The 25,893-nt window shown below is 38.2% G+C and overlaps 1 protein-coding gene across 1 annotated transcript in view; it reads right to left on the reverse strand.

The window, feature by feature from the left end:
• CLIC5 (chloride intracellular channel 5) overlaps nt 1–11,504 on the reverse strand; it is a 178,487-nt gene extending 166,983 nt beyond the window's left edge. Inside the window, exon 1 of the mRNA XM_050789021.1 lies at nt 10,944–11,504. Coding sequence (XP_050644978.1) covers nt 10,944–11,489 — 546 coding nt within the window. The 5' untranslated portion in view covers nt 11,490–11,504. The remainder of the gene's footprint in view (nt 1–10,943) is intronic.
• Between the last annotated feature and the right edge of the window lie 14,389 nt (nt 11,505–25,893).

Raw genomic sequence — 25,893 nt, forward strand, 5'->3', positions numbered from 1 at the left:
TCTTCTAGCCTCCAGTATTGTGAGAAAGTAAAGTTCTGTTGTTTAAGTCATCCAGTTTGTGATACTTTATGGCAGAAGTCCTGGCAAACTAATACATTAAAGTAAGAACAATGAAGGAGCGCAAAACCGATACAGCCCAGCCTTTTCTGGAGGGACAAGGAAAGCCCTCCTGAAGAGGTGACTTCTAGGCTGCATTTGAAAGGAGAGGAAGGAAAAGCATTGAAAGGGGGCAGCTTGAGCACAGGCCCAGAATCATGAAGTGTGCAGGGAAGTACAGGCTAGTGAACATTTTTAAGACACAGGGTGAATGAGAAGTGGCAAGTAATGAAGTCTTAGCTAAAAGCCTGATGTATCATGAGAAACTTTTATGCATTCCTTTCATCCTGGTCTTTTTCCTGGGGCAATAGGGAGCTACTACATAACTAGAAGCAGGGGAATGGCATGGTCTGATGTGCTCTAAAAAGCATGTGTAAAAGAGAGAAGATCCAAATAAACACGATTAGAAACAACAAAAGGGATATTATCACTGACTTCACAGGAATACAAATAACCATCAGAGAATATGATGAACACCTCTATGCATGCAAATGAGAAAATCTAGAAGAAAATTGATACATTCCTGGACACATACACCCTCCCAAGACTGAATCCCTGAACAGACCAATAATGAGTTCTGGAATCGAATCTGTAATAAATAGTCTACCAAAAAGAAAAAAAAAAAAAAAAAAAACCACGACCAGACAGATTCACAGCTGAATCCCACTAGATGTACAAAGAAGAGCTGGTACCTTTTCTACTAAAACTATTCCAAAAAAATTGAAGAGGAGGGACTCCTTCCTTACTTATTCTATGAGGCAAACATCATCCTAATAGCAAAACGTGGCAAAGATACAACAAAAAAAGAAAACTTCAGGCCAGTATCTGTGATGAACATCAATGCAAAAATCTTCAACAAAATACTTACAAACTGAATTCAGCAACACATCAAAAAGCTTATCCACCACGATCAAGTAAATTTTTTCCCTGGGATGCAAGGTTGGTTCAACATATGCAAATCAATAAATGTGACTCATCACATACACAGAACTAAAGACAAAAAAAATTATTATCTCAATAGATGCAGAAAATGCTTTTGATAAAATTCAACATCGCTTCATGCTAAGAACTCTCAATAAACTAGGTATCAAAGGAACATACCTCAAAATAATAAGAGCCATCTGTGACAAGCCGACAGCCAACATCATACTGAATGAACAAAAGCTGTAAGTATACCTTTTGATATAGGTACAAGACACAAGACAAGACAAGAAGGCTCTCTCTCACCACTCCTATTCAACATAGTATTGGAAGTTCTGTCCAGAACAATCAGGTAAGAGAAAGAAATAAAAGGCATCCAAATAGGTATAGAAGAATTTAAAATATCCTTGTTTGCAGATGACATGATTTTATATCTAGAAAACCCCATAGTCTTGGCCCAAAAGCTGCTCAAGCTAGTAAACAAATTCAGTGAAGTTTCAGGATATAAAATCAATGTACAAAAATCACTAGTATTCCTATACACCAACAACAGTCAAGCTGAGTGCCAAATCAGGAATGCAATCCCTTTCATGATTGCTATAAAAGAATAAAATACCTAGGAATACAGCTAACCAGGGAGTTGAAAAATCTTTACAATGAGAATTATAAAACACTACTCAAAGAAATCAGAGAGGACACAAACAAATGGGAAAACATTCCATGCTTGTGTATAGGGAGAATTAATATCATTAAAATGGCCATACTGCCCAAAGCAATTTATGGATTCAATGCTATTCCTATCAAACTACCAATGACATTCTTCACAGAACCAAAAAAAAAAAAAAAAAAAAACTATTTTAAAATTCATATGGAACCAAAAAAGGACCCAAATAGCCAAGGCAATCCTAAGCAAAAAGAACAAAGCTGGAGGCATCACTCTACCCAACTTCAAACTATACTGCAAGGCTACAGTAACCAAACCAGCATGGTATTGGTACAAAAACAGACACATTGACCAATGATACAGAATAGAGAGCTCCAAAATAAGACCGCACACCTGTAACCATCAGATCTTTGACAAAGCTGACAAAAACAAGCAAGGGGAAAGGACTCCCTATTCAATAAATTGTGCTGGGATAACTGTCTAGCCATATGAAGAAGATTGAAACTGGAACCCCTTCTTTATATTATATACAAAAATCAACTCAAGATAGATTAAAGACTTAAATGTAAAGCCCAGAACTATAAAAACCTTGGAAGACAACCCAGGCAATACCATTCTGGGCATAGAAACAGGCAAAGATTTCATGACAAAGATGCCAAAAATGGTTGAAACAAATGGGATCTAATTAAACTAAAGAGCTTCTGAACAGCAAAAGAAACTATCAACAGAGTAAGCAACCAACAGAAGAGGAGAAAAATTTTGCAAACTATGTATCTGACAAAGGTCTAACATGCAGCATCTAAAAGAAACTTTAAAAAGTTAAAAAGTGGGCAAAGGACATGAACAGACACTTTTCAAAAGAAGACATACATGCAGCCAACAACCATATGAAAAAAAGCTTATCACTAATTTTTAGAGAAGTACAAATCAAAATCACAATGAAATACCATCTACCAGTCAGAATGGCTATTATTAAAAAGTCAAAAAATAAAAGGTGCTGGCAAAGTTGCAGAGAAAAATGGCCACTTATACACTGTTGATTGGAGTGTAAATTAATTCAACCATTGGAAAGCAGTGTGGTGATTCCTCAGAGACCTAAAAACAGAACTGCCATTCTACCCAGCAATCCCATTACTGGGTATATACCCAAAGAAATATAAATTGTTCTATGAGACAAACAGATGTGTATGTTCATTGCAGGACTATTCGCAATAGCAAAGACATGGAATCAATCTGAATGCCTATCAATGGTAGACTGGATAAAGAAAATGTGGTACATATATACCATGGAATACTATGCAGTCATAAAAAAGAATGAGATTATGTTCTTCGCAGGAACATGGGTAGAGTTGGAGGCCATTATTCTTAGCAAACTAATGCAGGAACAGAAAACCAAACACTGCATGTTCTCACTCATAAGCGGGAGCTAAATGATGAGAACACACAGACAAATAGAGGGGAACAACACATACTGGGGCCTATCGGAGGATAGAGGGAGGGAGGAGAGAGAGGATCAGGAAAAATAACAAAAGGGACTAGGCTTAATACTTGAGTGATGAAATAATCTGTACAAAAAACCCCCATAACACAAATTTACCTATATAACAAACCTGCTCATGTACCCCTCAACTTAAAACAAAAGAAAGAAAGAGGGAAAGAAAGAAAGAAAGGGGGAAAGAAAGAAAGAGGGAAAGAAAGAAAGAAAAAGAGAAAGAAAGGAAGAAAAGAAAGAAAGAAAGAAAGGAAGGAAGGAAGGAAGAAAGGAAGGAAGGAAGAAAGGAAGAAAGGAAGAAAGGAATGTGGACCATTCTTGTGGCTAGGTGGGGGGTCCTTGGGAGATGGATGACTCTAGAGGCAGAGTGACCAGTTAAACAGCTGTGGTCAAGATGACACTGATCATTAGTAACCAAGATGAAAGGAGATAATATTTTGAGAGGTGAAATCAATTGGATTATTGAAAGTAAAGGAGAAACAGAAATCCAAGTTATTCAGAAGTTTTCGTGTGTACAATTGGTAATACTGTCCAGGATGATGGGATTAGCAGTGGATGCATTGGCATTGAGTTTGTAGTCTCTTGGCAGAAAAATTGCAAAACTTTCTTTAGAAAAAATATGGGCCCCAATTTGGGGATATGTATTTCAGAGTATCACATCACTTTCATTTTCAGAGTTAACATAACTCTCACATGATTATTTAGTGATGCTTCTTTATTATTCTTTCGTGAAGGTTTCTTCCCATGGTTCCTCAAGGCACTGAAAGGCTTAGAGCAAGTGGATGACTCCACAGTAAAGAAAAGGATTTATTCACCTCACAGCATATTCTACCCCTCCCACATGGGAGCGAGTACGCAAGCAGGGAAAGTGGAAAGCATCACAGTGATAGTTAACATTTCTGAGAGTTCATGGACCCTCCTGAAATCATCTGGCACAAATATCTTTGCATAGGGTTCTAGAATGTTCCTGAACCTCCCGAAGCATATTCATGAACATATGAACATATTCCCAGGCTAGGAATGCTGATATAAAGAAAAATCCCCTGGATGGACAGCCCAGTGTGCTAGCTTGCCAGTGATTTGCAGGCAGCCTTAGGAAGGTTGCTTCACTCCTCTGACTTTCCACATTCTTGGCACAGTGCTAAGATTCTGCGACTCTTTGATTAATGGCATTGATTCACAAAGCAAACCAGTTCATATGGGCACCTAGAAAATAATTTTGAACAAAACTGGGCCTTGATTGTGTTCCTAGCACTCTAATTAAGTAAGTCCAGCCAGGCTATCCCATGCCATGCAAACACACTTTTTAAACTGGAAACTATACTAAAATAACAATCAAAACCTTGCGCTGAATCCGGATATCTCCCCCTTACCCTCACAAAATATAAAGTAGCTGGATACACAGATAGATATATATAAATCAGCATCATACCAGCTAGCTTTTTCCACCAAAATTGGTTTATATGAAGCCACAGATTTAAATATTTGGACACACCCAGATGATCAGTTGAAAATATACAGTGTTAATGATACATGATGTGTTTACATCTAAATACTTGAACTAATCTTTGAAACAAAGCATGATGTCTGTTTGGTTCTATTCTAGCTGGCAGGTGGAAATTCTTTTTAATTTGCTTGTTACCCTAAACCTTGTTTTGCTCATGGTATCTTCCTCAGAACATTTTATTACTCTTGATTGCTTTAGGATAAGAACCAAGCCCCTTAGTTTGCAGTGAAAGGCAGCACTCCTAGTTCTTCAATTTCATCATCTGCTCTTCACCTATGTGGGCCTTCTGACCCACCCAACAAAATGGACCTCGCCATACATATGTGAGTGTTGGCTGTGCCTTTGCTTCTGCTGAGCCCACTGCCTGGGACATCCATTGAGCCACATCTCAACTTCCTAATCCAGCTTCATTTATCTCATTTCCTCAAGGGGATTTTATAAGTTTCTCACCTGCTAATATAAAGCTTTGTTTGCCTCCAAGGCAAATGGACCAAATGTGTTGCTTATGAAAACATCCAGAAAGAACCTGGGAGGTAAGGGGATCTCTTTTCATCAGATCTTGGCCAAGGAAAGCGGTCCAGGCCCATAGATCATAGCAGAAAAGGAAGGAAAGCCTACAAATCAGTAATGTTTTTAAAAATTGCATATCTCTATCAATATAAAACATTTACCCACAATAGATGCACAATTACTCACTTACAAATTATATGTGTGTGTGTATATATATATACTACCATAAAAGTGCACTGTGATCATTGTAAAATATATAAAATATTAACATTTAAGATGATTAAAGTTCAACAGAAATGCTGCTTATTATTTTTCATTCTAATTATAGTATTAAAATGGATTATGCTGAGTGCCCCATTTTGAATACCATGACCCCTGTAACCACAACGGGCACCTCTGGTATGGCAATAAAAGCAATTACTGACAATCTGGGGCACTTTACTATGCTGAGCCAAATTATAGTGAGTAATTCCTTTAGAATAATTATGGGCTATGAGTCTAAGAAATATTAACCAGGGTGGTTCTGTTGCCTGACTTCAGCAGGACAACATTTACATTCTCTGTGAATAGTGTCCCCTAAACTTGTTCAGTGCACAACCTGTACATCCCTGCATGAGGGCCCTATAAATGCTCTATCAGAGATAGGCTCTCTATCAGAGATAGCTTATCAGAGATAAGCTGCAGACACTTTCCAACGGACAGGCTTCACATGAGCTGAGTATGGACAGGAGTGTTGTTCTCACGTCAACTTTTCTAACCACAGCCAAATCTAGAGACCATACTCAGTGCTTGAGCAGTATCCTAGAGTGGATAATAGGTGGTGCCATATACACATGTACACACTGACCAGGAGCTGGGGCCATACACCTTGGAATCTAAGACTGTAAGAGTTAGGAAAGATTGCCTTTCAAGGATGAAGAAACTTGGTTCAGGGACATTTTATACAAAAGTATTGACAAAGTTGTGTTAGAATTCCCTGACCACTGCTCTTTCCACAATATTATATTCTCATGTTAGAATAACCCAATAGGATATTTATTGAATGCTTGCTGCAAAGTACTATGCTTAAAATAAAACGTTATTTCCTGAATGGTTCAAATTCATCACAATAAGTAATAATTTAGGCTCCTATATATTGACATTTACCATATGTCAGACACTATACTAAGCAACTTATAAGCATTATCTTATTTAATCTTTACAACAACCCTATGAGGAAGGTATCATAACATCCATTTTATCAAGGAGAAAATTGAGGCTGAGAGAAGCTCAATAATTTAACAGAAATTAATCTGCTAAACCAGGTTTCAAATCCATGCAACCAGACTTCAAAACCTGCTCTAGGGGCTGGGCACAGAGGCTTCAGCATTCTGGGAGGCTGAGGTGGAAGAATCACTTTAGCCCAGGAATGTAAGAACAGCCCTGGCAACATGGTAAGACACTGTCTCTACAAAAAAAAAAAATTATAATTAACTGAGTATGGTGGTGCACACCGGTGGTCCCAGCTATTCTAGAGGCTGAGACGGGAGAATGGCTTGAGCCCAGGAGATGGAGGTGGCAATGAGCTGTGTTTGCACCATTGCCCTCCAGCTTGGGCAACAGTGTGAGACCGTGTCTCAAGACAAAAACAAAAACCTGCTCTAAAACGTATTCTGCTTCCATAATAAATGACATATATTATATACAGGACAAATGGTGTTTATTTGTACCATTTTTGTTTGCAATAACCATTATCAGAATAGTTTCTTCCTTTGCATTAAACAAAATACTAGAATGCTTTTCTCTTTCTCCATCTCTCACCACCCCTTCCTCTCTCCTTGGCATACATACACACAGACACATAAGCCAATATCAGCTTCTCAATCACACAATTTCTGAGAAGGGGTCCATAGGTCACTAAAATCTCTAGAGTCAACCATGGCTCTTTATTTTTCTTTTCGCCCACATCAAATACTTCAGCAAAATGCTTGGGCTTTCTCTTCAAAACAATCCCAATGCCCCACTGCTGTCGTAGTAATGCACCCTCATCTCCTGCCTGAAGTTTGTCAGTTGCCTCTAAACTGTTTTCCCTGCTACTGTGTCTAACCTTCCCAGCTACAGCCTGTTACAAAAAGGTGGCCATACTATTCCTTCCAAAATTGCCCAGTGACTCCCCCTATCACTCAGAGTGAGTGAGGCTCCCCCAGTGGCCCCTAAGGGCTACTGTGATCATGGTCTGTGCCTCTGCACCTCTCCAGCCTCATCTCCTCCCACCTTGTCTCCCTCGCTCACCCACTGCAGCCACACTACCGCCTCGCCCCTACTCACCATCACTCCCCATCTGCTAAATACGGCCATGTCCGAATTCCCAGAAGTTGCAGATTACGTTGTATAACAAAGGGACTTGCAAATGTGATTAAATTAAGAATTTTAAAATGAGGAGATTATCCTGGATTATCCTTGTGGGTCTAATCTAATCGCAGAGTTCCTTACAAGAGAAATGCAAAAGGAGTGGGAAGAAGGCAATGGGATGATGGAAACTGGGAGAGAAGAGGTGATGTGGTGTGGGCCATGCGCGAGGAATGAGATCTGCTTCTAGAAGATGGAAAAGAGAAAGAAACAAATTCTCCCCAGAGCCTAGGAACACAGCTCTGCTGACACCTTGAGTTTAGCCCCATAAGACTCATTTCAGACTTCAGACCCCCAGAACTGTAAGAGATTGTTTGTATTGTTTTAATTCACTAAGTTTTAGGTAATTCGTTAGAGCAGAAATAAGAAATTAATACACCCATATCCTGTTTTATAGCACTTTCACCATTAGCCATATTTTATATTTATTTGTTTATCAGTTGTCTCTCTCTCTACAATGCAAAGTGCATGGGAGACATGGCCGGGCACAATGGCTCATGCCTGTAATCCCAGCACTTTGGGAGGCTGAGGCGAGTGGATCACTTGAAGTCAGAAGATCGAGACCATCCTGAACAGCATAGTGAAAACCCATCTCTACTAAAAATACAAAAATTACCTGGGCATGGGGGCACATGCCTGTAATCTAAGCTACTCGGGAGGCGGAGGTTGCCATGAGCTGCACTCCAGCCTGGGTGACAGAGTGAAACTCTGTCTCAAAAAAAAAAAAAAAAAAGTGCATGGGAGACGAGACTTTTTTTTTTCTTCATTGGTGTAAACCCAGCACCTGGCACCAGATCTGTTGAATGAATAAATGAATGGCATATGTTACTTAATTAAATAATTGGTCAACACTATGAAATGATTAAGCCTCAATAAAATGTTGGTTAAACATATACTTACAAACCTGCATGATATTCTCGCCAACATGTCTAGAACAGGTGGAAACATACACAAACGAATACAAGTATAAATGCAGCCCAGTGGTCCACACTAAAACAGCCCAGGAGAAGAACACCCAGAACTGCAAAGCCATAAGCCCTGCTAGGAAGATGGTGAGCCACAAAGCCTTCTCCAGTGCGGGAAACCAGCATCCCTTCCACAGAGCTGGGAGGAGGAAAAGGCCTGAGGTCACACTCAGACCCTATAGTTCTCTTCACTCAAGCAGAGAAGGCCCTATTTTACCCGATTTTGTATATTCCACTTCCATTCAACATTGGATAAGGAACTTCAGTGAAGATGGGGCCAAGTGTGGAACTGGGAAGCAGGGATTATAACTGCCACTCGTTTTATTACTGAATACCCTTAAAAAGGAGTTTATGCATAGAAGCTGACGTCAGTGGGACACTCTCTGGCCTTTCGGTTCACACAATTACGCTAAAAATAATGTAAACTTAAAGAGTTAAATCTAATATTTGCTTTAGGAAATTTTAAGTAATTTAGGAATTACATGTTATAGTTAATCAATTTTCCCTGTTGCCGGTACTGCCAGGAAGTACCAACACTTCTTTTTCCTACTACTTTTGTTTTTGCTCAATACCAGCCATAGGTTAATTTCTAGTGAGATAAACACTTAGCCAAATTTAGAAATAATGTCAGATGGGTCCATGGTGATGATGACAATGATGATGATCATGGTGATGACCCACTTTGCCTGTTGCAGTTTGCATGGATGCTTCTGTCATGAGAAAAAAAAAAAAGTACATCTAGTCCTCACTTTAAAAAAGTCTGTGGCCAGGAGCCGTGGCTCATGTCTGTAATCCCAGCACTTTGGGAAGTTGAGAAGGGCGGATCACTTGAGATCAGGAGTTTGAGACCAGCTGGTCAACATGGTGAAACCCCATCTCTACTAAAAATTCAAAAATTAGCCAGACCAGGTGGCACACGCCTGTAATCCCAGCTACTCGGGAGGCTGAAGCAGGAGAATCACTAGAACCTGGAAGGTGGAAGTTGCAGAGAGCTGAGATCATGCCATTGCACTTCAGCCTGGGTGACAGAGTGAGACTCTATCTCAAAAAAAAAAAAAAAAAAAAAAAAAAAGTTTGTTTGCACAGTGTGACAGTGGTGATGTGGATATGGAGGCTGGAAAACTGCTTGAATGCACCTGTTCTAACATCACCTCCTCCGTGGAGCTGCTCCAAACTCAGTACACACCTCAGCACTCCTTCTCTGAACACCCACACACTCCACTCACTCCTCTGTTTCATCTCTTACTATATTGTATTAGAATGCATTGAGTGCAAGTCTGTCTCTGTCACCCTATTATTCATTATTTAAGAGCAAGGGCCTTGTCTTGCACAGCCCTTTCCTCCCAAAATGCTCAGCGGAGTACAGGGCAATGTGTCTGGTACATATGTGTGAACCAAGTACTATACTAGATTATTTTTAAAAGGACCTTGTAGTAGGATAAGTGATCCATGATTTACCCACAAAACAATTAGAGAAAAGAACAAAGTAGAAGACAATAAAAGGCAAAATGAGTAAAGTGTGTTTCATCAGAACTGTTACTGGGAACTGACGGAGAGAGAAATGAGTATGGACTATGGTTTTTGTAGGTTCATAATCATTTTTATTGGCAAGAAAAAGCAGCATTTACTAATATATTTATACTAATAAATGTGAAAACATTTTTAAAAATCACATAAATATGCACATTGTGGGGGAGACATTGGGGAAAAAGGGCCTGCCATCTTAATTAATAAAGATGATTTGTTTAGGTATGAAACACTTAACATTTTGATAATATTTATAACCATAACTTTATTACTTTGTCGTCTAATACAAAGATCGCCAAGGTTCTGTTTAGATATCATAGGCATTAAACATTAACACTGGTAGTTAGCGTCTTACTACTACTGAAATCATTTGACTTCAACGGATTTTTAGTTATATTGGTGCCAAAGGGGCAAGCTAGTGACAGAGATAGCCTTTATTGACCACCTATCTGACAAATCTGTGACCTTAGAAGCACAAGAAGGTCTTTCTGTCACAAGCTTTGGTTTCACTTTTAAACATGTTGACAAAGGAAATATAACCAGACAGAAAAATGTACTTAATGTCAGTCACAACGGCAAGGATTTGGGCAGCAATTTTGGTTCCGTCATGTGAACCCTTTTGAAACATGCTTTGCTCGTGGTATGCAAAAGTCAACGATTAAACACACACTTTAAATGCACCTTCCAATTCCTCTAATTTTGAAAAGAGCTGAGTACACTCTAATGACTGATTTAGTCACTCCGGCTCTTGAATATGTATTGAGATCCAAGGACCATGACATTATGAATCTTTCCCTGGTCATTCAGAGCAAAATAAAACAGCAGTCACAATATCTACATGCACAGGGTGTACCTGTCAGAGGCAGACCTTACCTTCACAAAGAGGCAAATCTCAGGGTTCATGCGAGCTCCTTCCTTTTCTTCCAAACCTTCAGCATCAGAATAGCAGGTGGAGGAATACTTGCTGATAGAGAAGGCTTTACTATGCTGAATGGTGAAGCTTGAAGGAGAAGGCAGGTCTTCCTTCATCACACTCCCATTCTCCTGGAGCCCCTCTGGGCAGGGTTGCTGGTCCTGGGTTGGTGAATATAACCCTTCCATTGAGATGCCCCTGTCCTCCTGGAGCTCACCTGGCTGAGCCTCCTGGAGCTCAGAGTATATCTCATCAGGCAGGAGGTAGCCTCTGTCTTCTGACTGGGCAGAGGCCAAGCTGGTCTCTTCACCATTAATGGTATAGACTGACACAAAATCATACTCATAGGCATTCAGCTGAGTGGCATATAAATCATTTTCTGGCCTTAAGTACTCCTGGACATCATCATAATGGGGACTTTCATTTTCTTCTGGCTGGTCTGGAACCTCATATGTCCTCTCATTTTGGATTGTGTCATAGATGGTGCTGTAGTCTTCGTCATTCATGCTTATTGATCTGAGAGATCTTTTTACAGGCAGGCCTGAGCAGATCCGAAATGAGTGAAGGGACAGAGGATGCTGCACCACCTTGCAGAGGAATCAACGGGCTTTTAAAAGGCAGCAACTAGCAACTGCTATCAATGACAGGTCTCTAACAATCATTTACTGGGGACTTTAATAAGCAAACCACAAGTCCATTGGACAGAAGATAAAGCTTACACACTCAGTTAACTCCTTCACTCCTAAAGATATTTTTATTAGACCCTGGGGATTTCCTCATTGGCAGTAACTTCAAGATTGTTTGGGTAAGCCAGAGATTGAATTGAATTATCTTCCTGGTATGCCCTGAAATTTTGAATACGTAGCCATTTTTCATCAATAGAGCTCCCTCCTCCAACAGCCTCCAAATGTTGACAACATTCAAGAACACTCGCTGTTCAGTGGAGAGCTATAGTTCTTCACAATGGCCTCTCATCTATTTACTACTGAATTTACCACATAGAACAATTCTTTGCCTATTGATACCCTATGATAAATGAATTACATGGCCTGGTTAGGTAATGAATTCCATTTACATTTCTTATCTGGAAACTCCACTAGGTGATTAAACAGCAGAAGGAAAAGAAGATAAATGTTCTGGCCTATAGACACGTCAGTATAGACCGCCCAAAATTAGGGACTCAAAGACTTATGGCTTTAATTTTTATTTTTCCCTCTTAAATCTGCATGATCATCACCATCAACAAACACTCACTAAAATCCTATCATTTACAGAATGCTGAATTGAGCACAACAAAAGCGTTAGAAGACACATTCTCTTTCTTCAAAGGGGCTTTCAAATGTAATTAGAGAGCTCAGAAGAGAAAAGTAAAACTGAGGAAAAACTATTTAAGGTTTTCTTAGTGCAATGAGCCCAGGTCTGGATAAGCAATAAAAAATTGTATGCACAAGGCTGTTCAATTGATGCCATCCACAGATGCTGTCAATATGTGTGCCCTCTCCCTTTTTTTTTTTTTTTTTTTTTTTTTAAATCTGGTTACTCGATCCTGCTAATTCCTGCTTACCTTCGCCACACCACATACGTCTTTCTCCTTGAAGTGACAACCCAGCTAGGTTGTAAAGGGACTTTAATGTCTAGAAATCATGTGAAAACTGTGAAGCAATGCAACTCCAGTTGACAAGCTTCAGAACATTTGATGGGCATCTTCTTGGCGAAACTTCATTGTACTCTTAGACTTCAATATTGTATCCAGGAATCTTCTACTGGGAATTAGAGCAGCATTTCTAGAATTCTAGCTTAAAGAATGGGTAAGGAAAAAGAGGCCAGAGACTTCAAAAGCTATTGACACTGGAGGTTTATTTTATTGAAAAGTGACATTCAATGGGTCCAAATACCTTACACATTTTGATAGGTTCCATAATCAGGTGTTTTTAACTGAATGGATTCCAATTCAAATCTTCTCCTAGTTTTAGAGCTGGTGAAAACCTAAGAGATTATTCAAACATTTTATTTTACATTTGAAAAAAATTTAAACCTAGAAATCAGAAGTGAATGGTCCAAGTTTACACAAAAAGTTAATGGCAGAGTTGACTTTAGCTGTGGTTTTTGAACCTCCAGCTCAGTGATCTTTCTGCTACTAAATCTACTAAATCTCTTCCTTAACTCAGTATTTTCCAATGTTTTTTCATGATCACACACTCTCCCTTCCCTGCCCCCAAAGGATCCTTTTCAGATATTTTCCCCATGAAATAAAAATGCTGCAGATATACTACATATCTGTTTGCATATTGTATATACATCTGTGTTTTGTACATTAAAAGAGAACTGTTTTGTTTTTTTTTTTACTTCCCAAGAACCAATCTTCACCCCTTTGGGGGTGACACTGCCCCTTTCAACAATGCAACTCATGCTTTTACTACTAATACAGTGTGTAGCTCATAATCTCACACTGGATTCTGTTTCATTCTGCATTATTTCAAAGAATAGTATACAGCATGTGCATATGAATACAGCACGTTGTCAAGGCCTCACCACAATGACCCAGTGAGGGAGGGCTGAGGTTGGCTAAGCTTAGGGTCCAAGATCAAACAGATATTTCAAATTAGGTCCCTCTCTTATCCTATTTTAGAACACATCTATCATGATCTACAGTTATACGTTGTAATATGAAACAAGTCATTCAGTTCAAATGTAAGTCAGGTCATATCGCTCTGTGATCAAACCCCTACAATGGCTCCCCATTTATCTCAGTGAAAGCCAAAGTCCTTACAATGGCCCACATGGCCCTACATAATCCACACCCACTCTTCTATGCCTGTTTTTCTCTCCCTTGCCGACCCAGCTCCAGACAACTGAGCCTTGTTTCTAAACCTGGAACACTCCTGGATACTCCCATATTAGACTCTTTTACATTGGCTGTTCTCTCTACCAAAATACACTTTCCCTGGATACTTGTATAGTCAATTCCCCCAACTCCTACAAATTTTCACTTTTATATCCCCTTCTCAATGAGGCTACACTGACTGTCCTGTTTAAAATGACAACCCATCCCAAATCCTATCTTCATCCCTGTCCCATTACTAAAAACCCTTACCCTACTTTTCTCCCTTTTCCCATAGTATTTATCACCCTCTATTAAGATATATACATAACTTATTTATTGTGTCTAGAGGTTTTTTTCTGTCTTCTACTGGAATGTAGAGGTTTTTTTCTGTGTCTAGAGGTTTTTTTCTGTCTTCTACTGGAATGTAAACCCTTTATGGGGACAAATCTCTGTCCACTTTTTCGTCATCATCTCAAGTGCCTAGAACAGTGCCTGGTACATATTTTGTACTAAATACATATTTGTTGAATGAATTTTTATGATTGCTGACATATTTATCCTTCATTGGGTACTTACGTTTCATAAGAACAAGGCCCATGCCTTTTTTTTTTTCCCATTGCTGTATAGCTAAAGTCTAGCAGATATCTGATACATAATAGTTGCCTATTAAATATTTGTTGGATAAATAAATTAAATGAAGAAGATGTATCTAGCATTCATGTCCTTTTACTCCTGGCTCAGTTTTCTTTCTGTATCATCTATAGAAGTGTTATCTCCCTACCATGTTGCACTAGATTGTAAACCCCTGCAGGGACAACTTTGGGGTCAATCTCTGGTCTTCTGTTTTGCATGTACAAAGATGCAATTTTGTTCGTTCACTTAGAGTTTATTAAACATTATAGAACTGGGTCACTTTAACTAAATTCAAAAAACATCAGTTTAAAAACTGAAAGGGGGCCAGGTGTGGTGGCTCAAGCCTGTAATCCCAGCACTTTGGAGGCCAAGGCGGGAAGGATCACTTGAGGTCAGGAGTTTGAGACCAGCCTGGCCAACATGGTAAAACTCCATCTCTACTAAAAAAAATAAAAATAAAAATAAAAATAATCTGGGCATGGTGGCAGGTGCCTGTAATCTCAGCTACTCAGGAGGCTGAGGCAGGAGAATCACTTGAACCCGGGAGGCAGAGGTTGTAGTGAGCAATCACACCACTGCACTCCAGCCTGGGTGACAGAACCAGACCGTGTCTGAAGACAGAAGAAAAAAAAACTGAAATGCCAATTTATTAACTGACTCCCAAATATGTAACTGCCAAATTGACTTAAATATCGGTTTGGTATAATAAGTATAATCTCTTCTCAATAGGAAAGTCTACACATGGAACTAAATTAACATGGTACTCTCATATTATGTTTACGCATGACATTTGTAAGATCTGAGGCAATACCCCTTTTTCTTCAAATCCAGTTTTTTAAACTTTACTTTAAGTTCAGGGGTACCTGTGCAGGTTTGCTACGTAGGTAAAGTTGTGTCATGGGGGTTTGTTGTACAGATTATTTCATCACCCAGGTATCAAGCTTATTACCCATTAGTTATTTTTCCTCATCCTTTTCCTCCCCTCACCCTCCACCCTTTAATAAGCTCCAGTGTGTGCTGTTCTCCTCTATGTGTCCATGTGTTCTCATCATTCAGCTCCTACTTATAAGTGAGAACATGTGGTATTTGGTTTTCTGTTCCTGTGTCAGTTTGCTAAGGATAATGGCCTCCAGCTCCATCTATGCTCCTGCAAAGGACATGATCTCGTTGTTTCTGTATCTGCATAGTATTCCATGGTATATATGTACCACATTCTCTTTATCCAGTCTACCACTGATGGGCATTTAAGTTGATTCTATGTCTTTGCTTTCAAACCCTTTTTAAAATAATCCTTTTTTACAAATCACAAATCACTGATGTGCAGCTTTTCTTTTTATCTTGATCAGTCTTCTTAGGAATTTATCAATTTAATTTATCTTTTAAGAGATTTTCAGCTTTCTTAGTAGTTTCTATTGTGCATTTCTTTGCAATTTTTTTAACTTTGGCCCTTATTTTTATTATTTTCATTTCTTCCTGTCTTTAATTTTACTTTGTTTTTTTTATCCCAAGATAATTGTGATGGATACTTTGATTATTGGTCTTCAGCTCCTCTTATTTTTTAATGTATGCATCTAAGACTATGAATTTTTCTCTAAGTCCAGCTTTAGCTGTATCCCTCATTGCGATATGTCTTAGTTTCATTATCATCCAATTCAAAGCACTTCCTATTTTCTTTAGAGATATTTTTCCCCTCTTTCCTCATGAGTTATTTAGAAGTGTATTGATTAACTCCCAGACAGTTGAAGATTTTCTAGTTATCTTTTTGTTATTTATTTTTAGCTTAATTCCACTGTGGTCAATGAACATAGTCTTCATTATTTTAGTCTATTCAAGTTGTTTTGAGACTTGCTTTATGGCCCAGCATATGGTCAAGCTTGGAAATACTCCACCTGTACTTGAACAGAATATGTGTTTCCCTATTGTTAAGTATAATGTTCTATAGATTATAGTTAATTTGTGCTTGTCAATTTCTGTTATTTAATGCTTTTATTTTTCTATTGATTTTTCATCTGCTTATTCTATTTGTTAATGAAAGAAAAAAGTGAAAATTTCCCTTATAATTATGGATTTGTCTAATTCTTACTTAAATTCTCTCAGCTTATTAAGTTCTATATATTTTTGAGGTTATGTTATTAGGTGTGCACAGATTTAGAACTGTTGCATCATTTTGGTAGATGAACTTTTTTTCCAATGGAAAATGTTTCTTTTTATCTCTAGTAGAATTTTTTGCTTTTTTCTGTTATCAGCTTTCTTTTGGTTTATCTTACACATACTTCCAAGATTTTACTTTCAACTTTTATGTGTCTTTGTAACTAAGCATTAGACAGATATATATTTTAAAATCCAGTCTGCCTAACTCTGTCTTTTGATTTGAATATTTATTCTATTAACATTTAATATAATTATGATATTGGGCCAAATCTACCATCTTACAATTTGTATTTTCAAAAATAGGCACAAAAACTTAAATAGACATTTCATCACAAAATGATAAATGAGCTTATAACTCATATATTATATCTCAATAATGTTGAGAGAGCTCAACATTATTGGTCATCAGGAAAATGCATTGAAATGAGATTATTTCATACTACTAGAACAGCTAAAAGTAAAAGACTGAGTACCAAGTGCTGGTGAAGATGTGGAGCAACCACAACTATCATCCAATGATGGTGGGAGTGTAAAATGGCCCAAACACTTTGCAAATTTTGGGGATAGTTTGTTACACAGTTGAACATATACCTACCTGAGGACTCAGCAATTCTAGCAAATCTTAGAAATTTATCCATAAAAAGGTCAAGTCAATGTAAAGGCTTATATAAGAATGCTGATAGAAACTTGATTCATAACCTCCAAAAAGTGGAAACTTCCAGGAAAAGAAGAACGGATAAACAAACTATGGTGTATTCATATGTTGAATACTACTCAGCAATAAAAAGGGAATGAACTATTGTTGTGGGCAACAGAATGGGTGAATCTCATAGACATTATGTTGACTGAAAGATGCCAGATATGAAAAGTACAGACTGAATAATTCCAATAATTATGTCAACTTAAAAATATACCAAGAAGTACATTGGTTCCTAAAAATTATTTTAATAGGCACTCAGGCAAAATATTTTAAGGATCATTTTTATAGCCCATGAGGAAGGAATGCCCTATATGAACAGTTGTCTAAGACCTTCTCCTCTGGGAGCAAAATTTTATGTTATTGTCATTAAGTTACGAGACCTAAAACCAACCCACTGCTCTCTGGAACACAACTGTCAGGTTGGACAAGCCAGGCAGAGGAATCTGCATTAAGCCCAAAGTGCCAGCAGTACCCTGACCACCAAGGCTAAATAGGTATAGGTATAACTATATAATTACTAAGCTTTCAGGGTATCTTACATCAGTTGTATAACCCAGTCGTCATCTAAGGCCACTTCAATTTTTACACACTTGGATAAATGTGCTTTAAAATTCTCAGCTTTACGGTTTTCTTTCTCATTCTTTTCTCTAAACTTGGGTTCATCCATGTATCACTCAGATGCAAAATTCCACCCTTTTATCAGTTTCTATTTTTAAAAACCACTTATATCCATAAAAGTCATGAGGGAAGTACCTTTAATGGAGATTTTGGGGGTCATAGGAAGTAGTCACATCAGGTAGCACCATTTCACTGATTCCCATGCTCCCCCTTTTCCCTTCCTCTGTGTCCAGAGGAACCACTGATTCTTTCAGTTTCTCCCACAGACTATTTTTCAGCCTAGCTCTACTCATATTTGGCTTGAGGGAGGGAGGATTCTTCTCACTTCCCTCTTCAAACAGGCTTTTCCACAAATTTCTTCAGACCACACAGAGTACTCTGTCTGAAGAGAATTCTAATGAATACGATGCTCTCCATATTGTTGTATTTATGTTCAGATTTGGAAACTACCTGATGAGACTTTTGGGATGCTGTAGACCCAGTGGCCATGAATTTCCAAACAGAAGTAGAACCTCAGAATTGCTTGATCTTTAAAGCATGGCAATTCCTCCATGCCCAGAGAAAACAGGCAGGGCCAGAGCCCCTCAAGCCGCAGGAGCAGGCCATAGGCATTGTCCCCCTGGGTCACCTCCTTACAGTTGTTCTTATCAGCAGTTTGCAGATGATGGGAAGCGGGAAATGAAGACATGTCCAGAAGGACTATTTGAAAAGGTCTTGGAATTTTTTCAACATTATGTACAAGGTGAAAGGAATCAGAATAGTCATAGGCCTAAACTTCCTGCAGAGCTCAATTTGACTTTCACTAGGAATATTCACTTGAGTTTAATGTTGGTTCATTCTAGCCAATCTAAAAATCATCAAGCCATAGACTCTTCGAACAGAAAGAGGGAGTGAGGACATACCTTACATGTCCTGGAATGATTGGTTGGATCTTGGTATGTTCAGTAAATCTGTGGCTTAAAGCATGACCCTCTGATCTGAGGCAGCTAAGTTAGCCATTAAGAAAAGAGAACAGTTACAGACAGGGGAAAAACTAGTGAGTTCTTTTAAGAAAGGCAAGTTAATCTCCAGTGCTAGTACCTCCACTTGCTTTTCTGCCTCTTTTCCCCATGTTCCTTCTCTCATTGTTGCTTTTACCCTCTCAGGAGCCACCACACTCAAGAAGATTAGGGTCTACAACAGTAGTTCATTCCTTTGTTATTGATTATTTATCCTCTTAATAATTTTTCATTGCAAAGAATGCAAACTCTAACCCAACGGAATGAATAGCTAATGGTAGAAAATTGTTTCTTCTCTTCAGCAAAGATCTACTTCTTTTCTCCTGTCTTCTCTACTCATTCTCAGTTGTCTTATATGTGAAATGGGAAATAATAGTTTGCATTGTTAGAAGATTTACTTAAATAATGTAGGCAGCTAGCTTACTGCAGTGCCTGCCTGGCTCTTCATTGCTACTACTACTGTTAAAATGTGTCCCTTAAGTAACAATATAAATTCTGTTGTCTTTTTTGGAGCAATAAGCAAATATTCCAGAACTACCTAAAGATATGAGATCTGAGAATACAAAAATGATTTTAAAAGGCTATAAGATATACCCTGTGACTTCAAGAGTTTAACATCTTAGTGATCTGAGTGCAGTGGCTCATATCTGTAATCCCCACACTTTGGGAAGCTGAAGCAGGAAGCCAGGAGCTCAAGACTAGTGTGGGCAACACAGTGAGACCTTGTTATTAAAAAATAAATTAGCTAGGCATGGTGGCATACAACTTTAGTCCCAGTTACTGGGGAGGCTGAGGCAGGAGGATAGTTTGAGTCCAGGAGTTGGAGGTTGCAGTGAGCTATGAATATGCCACTGCACTTCAGACTGAGCAACATAGCAAAATCCCCGTCTCAAAATAAATAAGTAAATAAATAATCTGATTGAGCGTAAGATACAACATCCAGGAAGAAAAGCTTAATTGACGATCTGAGGCATATTTAGTGACAAATAAATGGGACTGATATTTGAGACTGTAGGATTTTCAAAAAAGGAGAGGCTGCCTTAGGCTTGGGGTGAGGAACAGGGAAAGTGAATGTCTTAAGTGATAGAAGAGTGGACAATTGGAGTGGAAGAGGGAAGTTAAGTTGTGAAATATGATGCAGAGTTGAGAATTCTTAGTGATGGAGAGTAATCTTGATTGGATGCAGTGTGTGGATTGTAGGAAAAGTAGAGAAGAGGACAGTACTGGGCTAGACTATGGATGGCCTTGAATGCTAAGATCAGAAATCTGAATCTTATGCTCATAGGATGATACTGAGAATGAGCCGCCACATAACACAGATAGCAGTTCAATTCCACAACCATTTAAATTCCAGCTGGATTCCGGACAAAGACAGATGCTCATAAAACCATTTCTGGTAGCTGGTATTACTTATGGGAGCAACTTGGTCTACTGGCACATCATAGCATGATATCCCACATTTTGATATGGGCACAGGGAAGGAACTGTGTGTAAGCCAACTTGAGAATGTCAGATGGTTTGGCTGAGTCATTTCAGTCATTGTGCACGTGTGCCTCTCCCATCTACCTCTCCTGGCATTCTCTCCGCCTTAGAGTTCCATCAAATGCCATTCACAGCCAGTCATGGAGTGGCCTTGGTTTTCCGTTTTCAGTATAAGTGTACCAAATAACTAATGAAGAATAAATGGGCTGCATATTTGTCATCACTATCACTCTGCCTAAAAGAAATGTGCTTTCTGCTACAGCCAATTTGAGTCCATTGAGCTTTCTCGCCCCAGGTTCTTTTTAATTATGTTTCTCTATCTTTGACAGTTTTATTTTGTAATTTGAAGGGTTTTGGGATTTTATTATTTGGGGATTTTCTTCTCCAAAGACATCTGGGAAGTTTTGTCCTACATTATAAAACCAAAGCAATCTCTATCAGTGTACTCTCTCTCCCTCTCTTTCTCTGTGTGTGTGACACTCTGTATAATATATACTTCTCTACATAGTATATATTATAAAAATTGTTACTCTGAACCATCCAGGAAAGATAAAGAAAGTGCTACAGGCTTTGGAAATACCACTTGACTCTTATAATTTCACTGGTATGGGGACACATGCCCCAAATTATCTGTCCCTTCATACTTCAGTTTTATAGTACTCCACAAAAAAACACACACTTAGCTTGAAATATATACAGAGCTGTCATTTTGAATTTCTTGGGTTCCTGTGTATTGTCAAAGATGCAAGTATTTTATATCAAGAAGATTTCTTTCTGATTATGAAGACAGTTTATGTTTATTATAGAAAAAGATAAGGAAAATAGTCTGCATTTCCACTACCCAAAGATAATTATGTTAACATTCTCTAACTCCTTTTCTACTCATAAGTATATATATTTTTAAAATTGAAATCATTTACATCTTTACATTCTGCTTTTTTTTAAAAAAAAAGAAGACATTATATAATGCATATACATTAAATTTAAGCATTTATATAAGACCAGCAAATATTTTCAAATGGTAAGCACTCAAATACTAGCTAATCTCATTTGTTGATTTAGAAGATTCAAATATATCTTTCTTTATTGTTGAGCCAAATGATTTTTTAAAAGGCAGAGGATTTTGTTTGAATAAGTGATCATTCCAACAAATCAGGTAATAAATAGGAACATCTTCTCTCATTCTTGCCCGTACGTACTTTCCAGACTGTGACATTGTGACTCTACAAAGCACAGAGGGTAATTAATGCTTGCAGCAGGGAAGGGCTTACTTAATGTTTTGCATGGTGCGTTAAGATTCTGTATGATTTTCCTTTAAATTTCCCTATTGATAGATATTATACTCAATTGATCTACGCGTATTTAAATTCTATTTTGGTGTTGGTTTACATTTGGGTAGGGAGTGGGCAAAGTAGGGGACAAAGAAGAGAAATTACAGAATTATGGCAGTGGAAAAAGCAACCATCAAGGTTTTAGTGACGTATTTATTGTTTAACAGAAGTCATGAAGATCAAGGGAAAATGAACTGCATATTATTTTAGCAACATGCAACATGGAGTAAGAAAAACTTTGGTGCCAAACAGATCTCAGTGTAAATGCTGCCTCTATCGCTTGCTTACGCAGGTGACCTTGGGCACAATCATCTAAATTTTCCCAGTCTTTGCTTTCTTATTTGTAAAAATGGAGATAACATGCTTCAGAAGGTTGAGAAACATTCTAGAACCCTATGCAAACATGTTTGTGGCCAGATGATATCAGAAGTGTCCATGAACTCTCAGAAATGTTAACTATCACTGTGATGTATTCTACTTTCCCTGCCTGGATAGTCACACCTTGCTTGCCCATGTGGGAGGGGTAGAAAATGCTATCTGGTGACACAAATCCTTTTCTTTCCTGTGGGTAGAAAGATTAAATGAAATACAATGTGTAAAAGCTTGAAGCCTGGCAGATTACACAGGTGTGTTCAGTGACTGTTTCCTCCCCTTCTCCCACAACTAAGTCACATCAACTTTCTTATGAGTTCACAATGAAGATTACTCTGGAGGGGAAAAGATAATGTACAGGTAAGATGAGTAATTTCAACATGTGAGCATATTAATGTAACTTAGTTCTTCTTTGTATTCCATTTATTATTATACATTTTGGAAGATATTTTCTTTTAACAACGCTGATACTTACTCTAAATCTTGATGACGATATTTTGCCGTAATTGCCACCTTCAAAAGACATTAACAGGCAGTATTTTTCGTGATTTTCACAGGAATGCAGTAAGCCAGGCTGCTTTATGCTGTTTGTAATATTAAGATTAAGGTGCACGTCCCCTAAAAGCTGACACTGAACTTCTAGCACTAAAATGTGCTTCCATTACTTAAAAATAAAAACGACAACAAAAAACAAAATATATGCTCTATGAAAAGTAGGTCTGCAGAGTTAGAAAAAATGCCAGATGTCTATAATTGAAGCTGATGGCAGATAATACAATAAAAATGAACACGTTTTATATCAAAGGTAAAAACTTGAAATATCCAAGAAGGGATCAAGTGCAAAATCACCTTCAGGATTTGAAAACTATGAATGTTTTCTGTATGTATGATCCACCAGGGGGCACTGTTGTCTGCTTTCAGCTCCGACCCCAGCGCCTCCTCCAGAGCTGAGTTTCTTTAGGTCTAGGTCAGAGCTAGTTCACAGATTCGTCAACTTGATGGCTTTTTTTCCCATTTCCCAATTATTTTGCTTTGAAGATAAAATGCCTCACATTCTAAACTTATGTTAAAAATATTTGATCTATGTGTCACTTTAGTTTGGAGCTCAATTCTCCCTTTACTTTTTTCCAGTTCGTTTAACAACCCACATTTAATTTTTTAAAAAAGTTTAGATTGACAAGTAAAAATTGTATATATTTATGATGCACAACATGATGCCTTAATATGTGTATACATTGTGGAACGGTCAAATCAAGCCACTTAGCATATGTATTAACACATACTTATTTTTTGCCAGTGCAATGAGAACACTTAAAATCTCTTCTTTCAGCAATTTTCAAATATACAATGCATTAAATTAACTTTAACCTAAAGCTGCCTTCTTACGTGTTTTAGGTTCAGCCTAAAGATTTCTCTGTACATAGCGAAATGTAGCCTAATGGGGCGTGTAAACAGACTGTAACCTACTCTTGTAATAATCACCAAGTTTTGGCCAAAAACGGACAACTCTTCAAACTGTGATCAAATAAGGCAAACAACAAGCTGTAATCAATCCAGCTGTTTCGGTACCTCACCTCCATTTTCTGGAGTTCACTTTCCTTTTTCTGTCCGTAAATCCTCTCCAACCATGTGGCAGCGTGAAGTCGCTCTGAACCTGTTCTGGTTGAGGTTGCTGCCTGATTCATGCATCTTCTTTGCACAATTAAGCTCTGCTGAATTTAATTTGTCTAAGGTATTTGAACACATGTATTGTAGTGCTAGATGTGTACAATTTATCTCCTGAACTTATCCCTCCTGTCTAACTGAAATTTTGTGTCCTTTGACCAACAACTCCCAATCCCCTAACCCACCAGCCTCTGGCCACCACATGTTACTCTCAGTTTCTGTGAGTTTCACTGTTTCACACTCCACGTATAAGTGAGATCATGTGGTAGTATTTGTTTTTCTGTGCCTGGCTTATTTCACTTCACATAATGTCCTCCAGTTTCATCCATGTGGTTGCAAATGACAGGATTTCCTTCCTTTTAAAGGCTAAACAGGGCTTGGCATGGTAGCTCATGCCTGTAATCCCAACACTTTGGGAGTCTAAGGTAGGAGGATTACCTGAGCTCAGTTGAAGACCATCCTGGGAAACAGGGCAAGACCCCATCTCTGCAAAGTTTAAAAAATAAAAATTAACTAGACATGGTGGTGCATGCCTGTGGTCCCAGCTACTTGGGAGGCTGAGGAGGAAGGATTGCTTGAGCCCTGGAGGTCAAGGCTGCAGTGAGCCATGTTCAAACCAAAGAAGGCCACATATAATTCCATTTTGTATATATGTCACATTTTCTTTATCCATTCATCTGTTGTTGGACACAGGTTAATTCCATATCTTAGGTATTGTGAATAATGCTGCAATAAGCATGAGAGTGCAGATATCTTTTTGACGTACTGATTTCATATCCTTTAGATATATAGCCAGTAGAGGAATTATTGGACCATATAGTAGTTCTATTTTTAATATTTTTAGGAACCCCCATACTGTTCTCAATATGGTTGTACTAATTGACATTCCCACCAACAGTGGGCAAGCGTCCCATTTTCTCCTCATCCTCACCAACACTTGTTATCTTTCCTCTTTCTGATGATAGCCATTCTAGCCAGTGTGAGGTGATAACAATTCTTAGGAGCTTGTGAAAAACATTCAATATTCACAATTACTCTATAAGTCAATTCATTTTTCTATTGTACACCTGAGGAAATTGAGTTTCGGGTAAATTGATTTGTCCAAGATCAGGCAGACAATAAACAGAGAAGCCAGACCTGAATCCAAGAATATTTGAATTCAAAACCTACATTTTCACACGCTATAATAACTCAGTTTCCTAGGGGAAATGCTTATTAAATTCTAATGGTGTCTTCTGAGACTTGCTAGACAAACAAGAACAAGATAAGCATTTTTAAACAATGCTAATTACAAAAGTATTTTGCAGCTCTTCTCAAGTCTTCCTCATAATGATTATTATTTTTTAATGTTTATTTTTTCTAGAGTCAATCTACAAACTAACCTGAAATGTGTTTTATTCCTGCCCTGATTCTACCTAAGTAATAAAGTATCCATAAAACTTTAACTCAAGTCTTAGCTCCTACCATTAATAACATTCAAACCAAACTGAGAATAAGTAGTGGCGTATGTCTAAATTTCAGATAATCCACACCGAAATCAGAATGGTTCCATTTTGTGTCTGTGTGTATACACATCTGTATATGTACACATGAAATTATATTCGTAATCAATTTCCCTACTAGTATTTGTTGCACGTTTGGTGTCTTGACTATAGCTTGTTGTTCTCAGTTTCTTTATTGTTGATAACGAAAATCTACTCTGCCATTGTTAATAATCACAGCACATTGTTTCTGTCCTGTTACTTCCATGTCCTGAAGTCCGAACCAAAAACTAAGAAGTCTCCTTGAATAAATGAACATAGCTGTCTACAGCGTACAGTGTACAAGATTAGGGATCTTGCAGTCACTTTACGTTCTATTTCTCTTATTTAAATTGTCACTCTAATCCAAAAACTTATCTTTCTCTCTTACCCCTCCCCAATCCAATTCCTGCCTTTTATCAGACTAAACTTTTCCTGGTACAGCTAAGAATACATATCTTTCTTCCTCTGTCCTCCCCATCTACTGCTCATGACCCACGTAAGAGACGCTTTCCCCATGAAGCCCCATCTGTTCTCTCCTCTCCATCTCCTTTTAGATTTTGTTTTCATGTCTGTTGGGTTGTAGCAGGATGAGCGGCAGACAAAGCTCCTCAGA

This window comes from Macaca thibetana, chromosome 4 (assembly GCF_024542745.1).
Source record: "Macaca thibetana thibetana isolate TM-01 chromosome 4, ASM2454274v1, whole genome shotgun sequence".
In the NCBI taxonomy this organism is placed as follows: domain Eukaryota; kingdom Metazoa; phylum Chordata; class Mammalia; order Primates; family Cercopithecidae; genus Macaca; species Macaca thibetana.